General features: G+C 41.7%; 1 protein-coding gene across 1 annotated transcript; it reads right to left on the reverse strand.

The window, feature by feature from the left end:
- Window positions 1-2,297: 2,297 nt before the first annotated feature.
- Window positions 2,298-5,466, reverse strand: neurod6a (neuronal differentiation 6a). The gene is made up of 2 exons (XM_014157401.3): window positions 5,335-5,466; window positions 2,298-4,875 (listed from the first exon to the last, which is right to left on the reverse strand). The coding sequence occupies exon 2, from the start codon at window positions 4,869-4,871 to the stop codon at window positions 3,801-3,803; it is 1,071 nt and encodes a 356-aa protein (XP_014012876.1). The 5' UTR covers window positions 4,872-4,875; window positions 5,335-5,466; the 3' UTR covers window positions 2,298-3,800.
- Between the last annotated feature and the right edge of the window lie 8,899 nt (window positions 5,467-14,365).

Raw genomic sequence — 14,365 nt, forward strand, 5'->3', positions numbered from 1 at the left:
TTCTAATTAAAACAAGAAATCCCTTCGCCAAGACCCCCACTGCAACCCACCCCAAAAAGATTATTAGGAATTTAATGGGGGACATTTTGCATCGCACACCATCTGAGACCCTGGACTTGTGGCAAAATTGTGGGAACGGTGACAAAAAGCGGGAGAGACAGAGGGAGGGAGAGAGATGTGGAGAGAGACAGAGAGAGACAGAGAGAGAGATGGGGATAGAGAGAGTGTGTGTGTGTGAGGGGTGAGAGAAAGAGAGGGGGACATCTCTGAGCGAAGTAGAAGTAGAGGTGGAGAGGAGTGGGCCACCATCATGGAGCCCCACACAGATAAATCAACATCACAGGAGCACAACATGTTTCACTTGTAATTACGGGGACGGTATTATTAACAGGCTATTCATTCAGGAGGACATTTCTCTATAGAGGTACTCAGGTGTCTGTTAACCCCCAACACACACACACACACACACACACACACACACACACACACACACACACACACACACACACACACACACACACACACACACACACACACACACACACACACACACACACACACACAGAGCTGTCCGTATTAAGGGATTGATGAAAGGCTGATTTCGGTTAGCTGGCTTTAGGTCAATAAACCACTCTTCTACAGATCCTAGGTCAGCCCTCAAATGTAATAACTGAAAACAGTCCCAGGTTCCATTGGCAAAGAAAGAAAGTGAAGTGGATGTGGATATGGTAGGCTTTTCTCAGCCACATTTTACAGTTCATCCCGATAACACCTTTTATATAGCTTAACACACATCAATCTTGAAGTTGTTAATACAGTAACTAAGTGACAAAAAGCTTGGATAGATGTAGTACACATTGAGGTTTTTCTGCTCCTTTGTGGGCCTCTGTCAGGAGACAATTTTGTCTCCTGAAATAGGAACATATGCTGTCTGCTCGGCTCTTTCTCTCTTCATCATGTGAAATATCACCACTCTGGGTTATATGACACTTACATATGCAGCTCAAGAATTACAAGCTCATCAAAAGCACTTGTTAATTCACAGGTATCATTTTTGCGCCAGTCTGTCAAAAGCTAGAGGTGTTCCTATTTCATTAGTACTAGATATTAGCAGGTAATGGCTGGTACTCTGTATTTCATTAGTACTAGATATTAGCAGGTAATGGCTGGTACTCTGTATTTCATTAGTACTATATATTAGCAGGTAATGGCTTGTATTCTGTATTTCATTTTACAGCCTTTGTAGCTAGTCTATATTAGTTCTTAATTTTTCTTCTTTGGAAAATGTTTGTTAATAAACTTAATTAACTTCAAATATGCATTGGTTTTCAATGGAAAGGTACAATATTTGATCCAGCTATAGGCCTAACACACATCTTGCCCCAGAGCAGAACTATCAGGAAATGCGCCATTCACAACTAGGCTAAACTAAAATGTAGCGATTATGTTGTGACCTAAAATGTAGACGACTGATTGGACATTTTTTTACTGTAGTTTTATAGATCTTTAAGGCAAGTGAATTCAACTAACCTATCCATGATATCTGAGTGGATACGGAACATGTATTTTCAACAGAGCTCTTTGAAGGTAACCTGTCAAATCATGTTTTGTATTTGCATGGTCTCGTGCACCCGCGGACTAATTTCTCAGGATGACAATGCACATTCGCCCGGGGATTAGCGCGACCTATAGCCTACGACGCTTCCCAGCAAGGTTCTGATCTGCAGTCTGGCGCTATCTGGCTGAAGTCCACGCAGTTATAGCGCCCAACTTGGCGACATTTATGGCACAGGCTTACAATGGACGCATGCCCACCCCTCTCTCTCTCTTTCTCTCTCTCTCGCCCTCTCTCTATAACACACACATTTAGATGTTGTCTTTCTCTAACTGATTTATTAATTAAGTAGAGATACATTTTCTCCCCATAAGAAATACAAACTATTTTCGGGTGAATAAAATGTATCAATTTCTGTGTGATTTTGGAACATAGGCTATTTGAGGTTGCCAGCCTATAATTGAAAGGTCAAATGGGTAGTGTGGACAGTATAATTATGTTATTCAATTACATTTGCAACTAAATATTGCTTAATAATACGGTCAAATGAAAGCATGTCGCATGATTACATTGATTGTGTGACTAACAATAAATGAAGGTAGGTTCGTTTCATAAGCTCTGAAATAGAATATTATTACATAAGCCATCAGTCATTCGTCTTCGATAATGTCTTTGAACTTCACATTATCACTGAAAAACCTTATGCATTGATTTATATATTCGGCAAGCACGGAAAACAATGTAGACTTTAATTCCATTTTATTCAACGTTATGTTGTTTATAAAACAATCCCATTACCAGATACAAATTTGAAAGAAGGGAGAAAAACAGAAGCGCACTATACCCCCACGAACACTTCATTGAATAATACAATAATTACATAATTGGTGTGTGCCAAATATACATTTGAAATTAAGGCAAGACAGCCTATTCATATAAACGAAATTATTACGTGAGAATTTTCCATAAAGAGATGTTAATAATTTGCCTAACATTATTGTTATAAAAGTATTCCATTTCTAAAGAGCTAAAATCAGCTTTATGACTATAGGCCAATATTTCTAAGATGAGAATTTAGGAAATAAAGTAGCCTAAAATTCTCTCCATGGTTGCATATGAATAGACAAAATATTAACATGTAAACAATAGTCCTCCGTACCAAATCGAATGTGCCCACTATATACAAAAATGTGCATTGATTTGTTGCAAGAAATAAGAAAGTTCCAATATCAGAAATGTGTGTAGGCCTATATTGATTAATTTGTCACAAGGCATAGGCTATAACTTGAACAACGAGATAGGCTATAACCTGAATAACGAGATTCATTCCAATGTCATTTTCAGATGAATTTAAACATGTTATAAATACAAAGGGTTATGTTCCCCCTTTTAAACATCTATTCAGTGACAGGTGTATTTCATATTTTATAAATAGGATAACTGTACATTCTTCGATTCATATTTCACTTGATAATTAACACAAAGTTTGACACTGTAGAAAACACACAATATGTGAACATTTATTTACATATGTCTACCATCCATAGACAAATGATATCTAGATAAATAAATCCATATTAAATAACTTACAAATAAATACAAGCCTGGCTTGGAACAACTTCTGCAACACTTGAGGCAATGAAAACGTATAGGAATTGTCTGAAGCGTCTTCTAATAGCTAATTTGTTCCAGTTGACTGGTGCCCTACTGACCTGCACGTTTAGTGGGTAATAATAGAGTTGTCTCAGACTGCATGGAGTTCTTTATTGCATACTGTAGTTCTCTTCGCCTTTTATTGCTGTCTTATTTAAGACGTTGCATCACTAGGCCGAACTCCACCATGTCACATTACCCTTTGGTATTAACTGAACGCTATTTGACAATCTCCCAGATCTCTGTTTGTTTCCGTTGCCTGCATGGTGTGTTTTCTCTAAAATGATCCCACTACAAAACGTATTTACCCTCAGGACAATTAACATTCAATTACAATGAATAAGTGACTATACATCAGATGGCCCACACCACAACCAACCCTCTGGGCACAGACGTCAATTCAACTTCTAATCCACGTTGGTTCAACGTAATTTCGTTGAAATGACATGGAAACAACGTTGATTCAACCAGTGTGTGCCCAGTGGGAAGTGACCAAAATGGGCCAAGTTGTCAATAATACATGTGTGGGTTCTGTATTTTAGCCTAATTAGGCTACTCCGCTATAAACTGGTCACATTTGACTTTTCTCTTATCAATTATGAAAGGGCGTGTTTAGTTCCTCCTGCATTGGGTAGAACTGGCTGCGGAGGTGGATGTCATAGGGTACATGGATGTCCCGGATGTCAGAGGACCCCCGTGACATTGAGTTCTGACCGAGGGAGTTGCGACCCGCCACCGCCGCGCAGTACCGCATACCGTAATGACAGCTCTTTCCATAGTCCGCTGGCTCCTCGTGCTTTAGGGAGAATATCCCGTTAAAGTTGATTGGAGGGCTCAGAGCACCACTGTCGAATTGAGGGCTCGAACATTCTGGGGACGTGCTCTCGTAGAAGGACTCGTAGGCACTGCAGTAGGAGCTAAATGGTCTGAAAGGTTTGGCGCTGTCCATGGCACTGCTGCCGTGGCCTGAAGACGCTACAGCCTCGGTGGAACTGTGATAAGGCGCAGGGTACATAGCGTCGAATGGGGACCTGCCAGTGAAAGATGGCTCTCCGTTGTGGTCCGTGATGACATTTCTAGCATTGAGCTGGAGACAGCCCGCCACTAAATTGGTGGTTGGCTGAGACAGTCCCTTGCAGAGCGCCTGGACAAATGCCAATAGGTCGGGTCTCTTGCCGGTGCTGAGGATCTCCGATAGCGCCCAGATGTAGTTCTTGGCCAGTCGGAGAGTCTCAATCTTGGACAGCTTCTGCGTCTTGGAATAGCAGGGCACGACTTTGCGCAGGCAGTCCAGCGCGTCGTTCAGCCCGTGCATCCTGCTCCGCTCGCGCGCGTTGGCCTCCTGGCGCCGAATCTTCACCCTGTCCACGCGCCCCTTGGTCATCTTCTTTTTACGTGGGCCTCTCCTCCTTCCTGGTAAACCGTCCACGTCCTCGTCTTCTTGGCCTAGCTCCTCTCTCTCGTCCTCATCCCTCTCCGAGTCTAACTCATCCTCCGTGGTTTTGATGTGGGTCTGGGAGATGGAGACGGTCTCGGCTGCTTTTAGGAAAGGTTCTTGTTTACTGACCTTGATCTCGCGCACGCAGTCTAGAGGGAAGTTGGCCCCAAACTGGGTCCCGGTCCCTGGCCTCATTGCTGTCTCATCAAACGGTAAGGTCAACATCGTTCTTCAGCGTGACAGAGGGAAGATACGGCTGATTAGTCAGAAGTTATCCGTTATTTTATCATTAGACATTTATTAACATTCTTAGCATTATATTTTACCCATGGCCTTATCTGGACAAATTGACATCCAACCGAATTGAATATTATAGGCTATAATCATTCAATTTACTTGAAATATATCTATAAAGGTCTATATCATATAGATGGTATGCATCTGTATGACTTTAGTATACATCTTTACATGATTAGCCTATTACTGGAAATAATCCAATGATAAGGACAGTAGCCTAGACACCCTACCATTAATTAATTCATTAATTCAATTGAGCATCCTTTTAAACCCCAATTATAAACTATCCTTTTGTTAGATACTTTGATTTCAATTCAATTTCAATCCCACAACATGACACCAATGCATTCCTTTTTTTCCACACTCAGTCTACATGCATTTTTTCCCTCACCTGGATCCTGTGTCAAACAGTGCACATCTTCTCAATAGCCTTCCAGGTAGCTTTAAGCGCCAGCACCTTTTTGTTATCGCGATGGGAGATAGCACCAGAGTGGTTCTACTCTCCTTCTTCTTGTATTTTTTCTCTCTCTCTCTCTCTCTCTCTCTCTCTCTCTCTCTCTCTCTCTCTCTCTCTCTCTCTTCTCTCTCTCTCTCTCTCTCTCTCCCCTCTCTCTCTCTCTTTGAGAAATGACACCGATGCCAACCGCCAGAGCTGGTACCCATGCCATCTGCTGATGACGTCACCTGGCAGCGTTGGCCACGTGGTGTGGTCTCGAGGGACTGTTGAATTTCTCCCTGATCATCTGGCATGCTTCTTGCTTCTGGGAAACATCGCAAAGCTTCCCTATAGCTTCTTTAGGAACGGGAGGAAACCAGTAGGGACTTCACACAAAGAACAGATATTACAACAGATGCATGTAAATTCCAAAGAATAGATGTATTCAATGTGAATATCCATGTACTGTCTCAGGGCATGGTAATGTGTGGATTGTAAATGATAAAAGCAAGGCAATGACTGGGGAATTAAGGATGTAGTTTAAAGCAATTGTATTGAATTCAATGTTGATGACATGCTATGTTGAAGGTACATAAAACATTACATGAAATGCATACAAGCCAGAAATACCCACTTCAGAAGTTGCTTAGGTTACACAAATGAGTGACAGCTAGAGTGACATGATTGATAGCTCCTGTCTTTTGGGTCATGTTGTCAAGGGCGTTTGCCAATTGGCTGAGTTTGCACTGATCAGGAGATTCCCAAGGCCTCTCCTAAATGTAGACTTTTTGGGAGAGGAGTGTCATAAAAATAATACCCTGTGATTAGCTAGCATTAATATGCACTAACACCAGTTATGGATGTGTTGAGTAATACAGCTTCATACCAATAGGCCCCCAGGGGCCAATCATAATACTAGTGTGCCTCATTCCATAGTTGCACACAACATCTTTCAATATGAACCGTTTATTGTTACCGTAGAGTAAACTCAATTGTTATACAATAACTGAGAATGGAGGGTTGATTGAGATCAAAGGTTTTTTGAGTTTAGTTTATTCATTTTGACCGTTTAACAAAAACAAGCACACATAACACTTGAAAAAGCCATACATGAGTAAAATCATCGACGATAACCCAGAATAACGTCTTGAACTCATTTCCATTGTGGTCCTCGAGACAAGTATTTACATTGACTAGTATTTACATTCTGGATTTAGGGGAAACATTAACATTTGAGTGGTGGCATCTCTGAATCTCTGGTTGGTGGTTGACTAGATGTTTCATGCTTGATTGGTATGTATCAGTCCATGTGTATGTATATGAGTTGACAATATGAATAGCCTGTCTTTTTATTTGCCCCATATTCATAATACTAGATTGTTAAACCTTTTACCTTTATTGAACCAGATGACCAAGCATTAACACTTTTGTTCCTTGTCCTGTGATTTGGGGTTAATCTGGGAGGTGGCTTGTGCATCTGCCTGTATTCTTCGGTTAATTTGAAGGACATGACTCCCATGCATTCAAATATCAGTTAGGGACCGGGCTGCCTCCATAGCTGCTTTAGTCCTATCAGATATTATGAACAAGCCACTCATTTGCTAATCTCTTGTGAAAGATGAAAACATTAAAATGATACGTCTGTTGGTGGTCTGTGGAAAATGAGGGTTATGAGGAACAATTTCACTGGTGCCAATCAACTCAGAGACACCATGAAAGCCACATGCTTCTACCTAATAACATTTTTATACTCATTAAGGAGCATTGTAGATTCACTAGTATTTACATTCGGGATTTAGGGGAAAAAAATAACATTTGAGTGGGTGGCATCTCTGGTTGGTGGTTGACTAGATGTTTCATGCTTGATTGGTATGTATCAGTCCATGCTCATGTTTATGAGTCTGCACACACGCACGTACACACGCACGTACACATGCACGCACGCACGCCCACACACACACACGCACACGCACGCACGCACGCCCCACACACACACACACACACACACACACACACACACACACACACACACACACACACACACACACACACACACACACACACACACACACACCTCCATCTCAGCCTGCCCACCTCACCCCCCTCTATAGATGCCTCAGCTGGCGACAAGCTTTCCGGTCCAGTACACACACCAACATCTGATGAGTCAAACTTCCCATTTCAGACTAATCACTTGACTGCACTAATTGCAAATGCAAATATGCAAATTTATATTAATTAATTACTCTGTTAATTAGTTCTCTGGTCTTTTTGGGCCATAAATCATTGTGCAGGAGAAAGGAGAGAGACTAGACCCATCCCATTTCACATAAAACATTTAATACACACCCCAGCTCCGAAATAGTGCACGTGCTTACTTACATTTAAAAAAAAATAAAAAATATAAAAAGATGCTTGCTCACTACTGTTGTAAAGAAGAAGAATTAAATGAAGGGGTTGTGATTAAAACACATTTATAAAAAGGGAACATATCATCCTTTCTATTTATACCATGCTTGGTGTAGAATGTCATCCAGCGGTTTAATTATTAGATGTTTAAGACAGACAGGGTGCAAACAAAGAATGTCATTGAGATCTCTAATAGCATCAAAGGTATTCTTGGTGTCTCTCTTACTAACTGTCTGTTTTATGTTGATATCGATGCTTTAAATATTTCAATTATCAATTGCAATAGAATACAAAAAGCTTGGATACCAAATGTAAAAGGCCCAGCCCTGGAAAAGTGAAGACTTTTCACACTTTCATTTCAGAGCTGTAGTTCGCTTAAAGAGTTTGTTTCTATATCCCTTGTGTGAAAATATGAATTTACTTCTGTCTCAGGTTGAAAACTTGGATAAAAAATAAACAGAAGTGTTGACATACAAAGGTACCCAGGTGTAAGACACATAGCCTGTTAATGGTATGGAAATATGGAGCTGTGAATAATTCATTAATGTTTTAGAAATCAGAATGCTAATTGGTTACCTTGGTGGGAAGCTCTGGTGCAATGGGAACTGTTTCAAAGAAATGTATGTTTTACTCTATTTGACCAACATTTTTAACATTCTAACCTAATAGTTTGTTGATTATTTGTTGTTAATCTTAATAGTAAGGGGTGGAATTGGTGAAGTACTACGATCATAATCTAACATTCTACTTTAGGCTTTTATAGAATGAGCTAATTTCCTGTCTACTGAGGTATTTTCATAAATTCATGCTCTATTAGAGTGCAAACAACATTTGATGCATATTCTGGCCACAATATAACATTTATTTTTCATCATAACCTTTCCGTGTTATGCCAGATATTAGGAGGGATTCAGAGGTTTGACTTCCAATAATTTATGAAAATGAAGTATTGTTCAGTTCCAGCAGGGTTGATGTGTCAAATTATTTTACATTTTGTTGGTGAATTCAGCCAACGATGTCACCAAGGGATTGAGACCGGGGAGGAGCAGAGGGTGAGTGGATGCCAGCTATGTTGATTTGAGTGTTGTTAATATCTTTGCCGTGCCAGAATTGGAGATCAGGCCAGGGTTTTCTTCGCTCCAGCCCTTTGGCTGTTAGTTCACCTGAGTTCCTGCAGGATGCATGTTGTGTGAACATCCCCGAGCCACCCTACATCTTACCTCTGGTGGTTATTGCTGTGGGGAGACTGGCTGGCAGAGACTGAGTCTGGGGACTAGGGGACTGGGGAGTGGGGTTTGGCAGGGGATCTGGCTACCTCCATTGCCTCCTACAGTCTCCATACCACTTAACTCCCCTGCCTCCCCCTGTCTCCTCCTGCCTCCCCTTCCTCCCCTGTCTCCCTCTATTTCCTCCTGTCTCCCCCTGCCTCCATTGCCTTCCCCTTTTATAACTATAATGAAATTCTACACTTTTTGCCATGGGGCAGGGATTCATTTTTTGCTGTTGTATAGCTCATCTCATACTTTTGTTCACATTTTGCCATGAGGCTGAGAGAAATGTTTACAGTTTTAACGCGAATTTCCTGAAATTCTACAAATGTTGCTATCTAGAGCCTTCCAGACTTCCAGGGGGGCCCCAACCCTGGAGTTCGGGGGGCCCAGGACACGTGCCCTGCGTGCCTGTTCGGTAATCCGGTCCTGCCTACATGCAGCCCCCTGCCACTCCCTGTCTCCCCCTGCCACCCTTCCTATCTCCATCTACCCCAGTTTACCTCCCCTTGTCTCCCTACCCACCTCCCCCTGTCTCCCCTGCCTCCTCCAGGTCTCTCTTGACTAACCTGGTAAAATGAAGTTTAAATAAATAATCTCCCCACCTGCCCGAGGCAGCTCTCCAGCCAATAGTTCCCTGCAGGCGATGCCCAGTCCAGATTAGGGAACCTTGCCTCCTCAGGCTCTTGCTCTGGCTCTGGCTCTGGAGCTTGGAAGGTTTGTTCTTAGTTAAGCTGTTTGACTATTCATGAAGACAGGACAGCTTCTGAATGTGAGTATCACTAGCACAAGTATACCAGTGGACTTGCTCACAATGACAAATAAACAACAATAGATGGATAGATTTGGTTCTTGGTGCCAAGATTAGATAGACTAATACTTTATTGATCCCTAAAGGAAATTCAATATTCATAAGTGGAGGTATAGACAGGCGTATATTATTGACTAACACAGCATCCTCAGAGGTGAGTCACATCACCTGCCATTATTATTCATAATATGAGGTGGGTGGTTGGTTGGTTGGTGGAAAGGGCATCACAATGAAGGTTGTTATTTTGTGGCGTGAAACTTGGACTTCTGCCCAGTTTCTCAGATGATGAAAATCACCTTCATGTGTCCCCGCTGGCAGGTGTAAACAAATGAACAAATTGCAACCTTTGAAATAGAAAGTGAATATAGTTTGAGCCTAGTGATTACCTCTCCAACGGAGGTGTTGGCTTCCTCTGTGCAAGACGTGCCAGGATTCAGGAATGACACTTCTTATTTCACAAATCTGTCACTCACCGTGCAACACCTTTGACATTTGAAATGTCATTTTTATTCATTTAATGAGTGTTAAGTACATGTTCTGTCACTGACAATTAGATACAAGTTTGATTGGAGGAGAAGAAGCATTTAAATTGTACACAAAGTAAGCATAGATATTACCAGATGTGGACAATTTCAGCACATTTAGTATAATAAATCAAATAGAGCACTGACAGTACTAGGTTGCTTGTACAGTTTCGGGTGGTATCGGGCCAAGTCCAATATTTACTGGATACTTTAGTTGAAATACAGTAATATGACCTACATGTTGTTGTGGTATTTCAGTAATGTTAGAGGAAGGTTATGGCTTAGTTAGTGGGGCCCCAGCTGGTTGTGGGAATGTCATTTTTATCACGTGCCATCAAACCTCTGTTCCAAAGCCAATCTAATTGTCTAAACTGGAATGGAACGGCACCCTATTGTATAGTGAGGCACTAAGGCAAATATTGTTTTGGAAGCTTTCCTGGAAATCCTTTACAAAAAATCACATCAAGATCGCATTAATACATAAATGGATGGATGGACATGATAGTTGATGGATATGGATGGAAATGCATAGGCACATGCATACGAACCACTTCTCCCATTTCTATAACCCGAACAGAAACCATCTCGGTGGCATCTGCATGTGTTCTTCAATGGAAGTGTATAATATCGCTGAGCACTTTAACACTAATAGAACTCTTACATTCTAATAGTGGTTGCTAATGACCCGTGTGAAAACAGAGGAGCTTCGGCAGAGAAGAGAGAGATCAGATGCAAATGACACAGCTTGCTACGACGCTAATGGCTGTCGAGACGTTGTACTGAACGCACACATACTGTTTACTCATGTTGCTCTTCCTGTAAAGAAAGATTGGTGTGCCATGGGAAAAGGAAAATGGAGTTGGTTTGTAAAATGTACACATACATACGCGCAGAGATTTGTACGTAGCTATGTACAGTATGTCATGAACACAAACAAACAGTGAAACATGCTCAAACACATAACTCATAATAACACCATCACACCTTTCAATGTTACAGAAAGTTAATGCACATGTCAAATAAAAGCACAAATACCATCTGGTTGGTTTGTACTAATGAGTTGCTTGATTTAACTCATTTCACCTCTGTTGAATGGTACCAGTGCTGGGAGACTTGATACTTGGAGTGGGGTTGGTTAGAGAGGCGTGCTGGTCTAGTTGGGTCTCTGGACCCTCAGGACATGGTTAAATGTCCTTGGTTTCAACAGACAGCTGTCCCTACTTAGACTCTAATTTCATATTCTCCTCCCTCCCCTCCTTTCCCTCCAGTCTGGTGGAGGAGATGCATTCATAGACTGGAAACAAGGGCCTGGCACCACGTCCACTCCCCCGCCTTGTTGACTAAACTAATCTATCCAGCCACAGTGCTGCCACCGAGGGAACTCGGACCACTACTTGACTCTGTGATGGTTGTGGAGATTAATTTCCTGAGCCGTTAAAGGATGGGCCGTGTGTTAGAGACTGGGGAAGAGAAATATGTACAGTGCATTTGTAAAATATTCAGACCCCTTGACTATTTCCACATTTTGTTACGTTACAGCCTTATTCTAAAATGGATTAAATGTTTTTTTCCTCCACCCATCAATCTACGCACAATAACCCATAATGACAAAGCAAAACCAGGTTTTTATATATCTTTTTTACAAACGTATTACAAATAAAATGGAAATATAACATTTACATGAGTATTCAGACTGTTTGCTCAGTACTTTGTTGAAGCACCTTTGTCAGCAATTACAACCTCGATTCTTCTTGAGTATGATGCTATAAGTTTGGCACACCTGTATTTGGGGAGTTTCTTCCATTCTTCTCTGCAGATCCTCTCAAGCTCTGTCAGGTTGGATGGAGAGCGTTGCTGCACAGGGCTTTCCAGAGATGTTGATTGTGTTCAAGTCCGGGCTCTGGCTGGGCCATTCAAGGACATTCAGGGACTTGTCCCAAAGACACTACTGCATTGTCTTGGTTGTGTGCTTAGGATCGTTGTCCTGTTGGAAGGTGAACCTTCGCCCCAGTCGGAGGTCCTGAGCTCTCTGGAGCAGGTTTTCATCAATGATCTCTTTGTACTTTGCTCCAGTCATCTTTCCCTTGATCCTGACTAGTCTCCCAGTCTCTGTCGCTGAAAAACATCCCCACAGCATGATACTGCCACCACCATGCTTCACCGGGATGGTGCCAGGTTTCCTCCAGACGTGACGTTTGGCAATCAGACCAAGGAGTTCAATCTTGGTTTCATCAGACCAGAGAATCTTGTTTCTCATGGTCTGAGAGTCTTTAGGTGCCTTTCGGCAAACTCTAAATGGGCTGTTATGTGACTTTTACTGAGGAGTGGCTTCCGTCTGGCCACTCTACCAGAAAGCCCTGATTGGTAGAGTGCTGCAGAGATGGTTGTCCTTCTGGAAGGTTCTCCCATCTCCACAGAGGAACTCTGGAGCTCTGTCAGATTGTCCACCGGGTTCTTGGTCACCTCCCTGACCAATGCCCTTCTCCCCCAATTGCTCAGTTTGGCCGGCCGGTCAGCTCTAGGAAGAGTCTTGGTGGTTCCAAACTTCTTCCATTTCATAATGATGGAGGCCACTGTGTTCTTGGGGACTTTCGATGCTGCAGACATTCTTTGGTACCTTTCCCCAGATCTGTGCCTCAACACAATCCTGTCTCACAGCTCTAAGGACAATTTCTTCGACCTTATGGCTTGGTTTTTGCTCCAACATGCACTGTCAACTATGGGACCTTATATAGACAGGTGTGTGCCTTTTCAAATCATGTCCAATCAAGTGAAATTGCCACAAGTTGACTACAATCAAGTTGTAGAAACATCTCAATGATGATCAATGGAAACATGACGCACCTGAGCCCAATTTTGAATATCATAGCAAAGGGTCTGAATAATTATGTAAATAAGGTATTTTTTTATTATATTTTTTATTAGCAAAAATGTCTAAACATCTGCTTACACTTTGTCATTATGGAGTATTGTGTGTAGATCGGTGCGGGAAATAGTTTATTTCTTCCATTTTAGAATAAGGCTGTAACTTAACAAAATGTGGAAAAAGTCAAGGGTTCTGAAAACTTTCCGAATGCACTATTTATCTCAGTGATGGTCTGTGCCGTTTAAGATGAGGGAGGACGATACATTTTTTTATGAGCATGGCCTTATTTCTATTACAGAATATTGGATGACTGTCATTCATATTCCATTCACCCAGCTCAATGTAACATTGATAGATTTAGGCTACTACATGATACTCACATTTTCCTACACCCATCATGATGATGCTCCAACCTAGCCTAAGAATGAAAGTTTGCAACGTAGGTGCACAGTTTGAGATAATTTTTGTAATCAAGGTGACAGACACTAGCACATTCAATACCATCTTGCACACTCTTGCCTGCATCTAGCTGATCTAGGGCGTAATCATTTGTTCAACAGTTGCAAACGAGAGTTTCTATTGGACAAATTAAGGTATGTTTATCTCCATTTCGTTCTGTTTGCTTCCATTTAAGAAGATGTTTTTTAACAGAATCGACGGAACGAACACAACCTTGATCACATGCAAACACAGTTCGCTTTCATAAAAGCCACATACAAACAGTATGATCACTTTTCTGTATGTAATTCCTTCTCAAATCTACCAGCTCTCTTCCTCTCTCACCTTTTCCCTTCTCTTGTGGTCTTCAGTGCATAACACATCAGCTGTCTGTGACCAGCCCAAAAAAACTTTCTTCGCCAAACCTTCATATCATAAACACTAACCGCTACACACAGCCTACATTGTTGTAACCATATTAGCTAACGTCATAGTCAACATAGCTCATAGAATTAACACAATAGTAAACCCGCTACAATCATGCAGTACAGTGTACAGTCAGCAAGCAGTTTAGCAGTTACACCGGCGGGCCCCGCTGGCAATAAGTTAATAAAACCAAAAACTTACCTTGACTTGGAAGAGTTCCAGTGTTGGATACCCATAGCCAGCT

The sequence above is a fragment of the Salmo salar genome, chromosome 19, assembly GCF_965601325.2.
Source record: "Salmo salar chromosome 19, fSalSal1, whole genome shotgun sequence".
In the NCBI taxonomy this organism is placed as follows: domain Eukaryota; kingdom Metazoa; phylum Chordata; class Actinopteri; order Salmoniformes; family Salmonidae; genus Salmo; species Salmo salar.

Bases quoted from the DNA above. Each gene is read 5' to 3' on its own strand.
- neurod6a (XM_014157401.3), bottom strand. From the start codon at position 4,871: ATGTTGACCTTACCGTTTGATGAGACAGCAATGAGGCCAGGGACCGGG.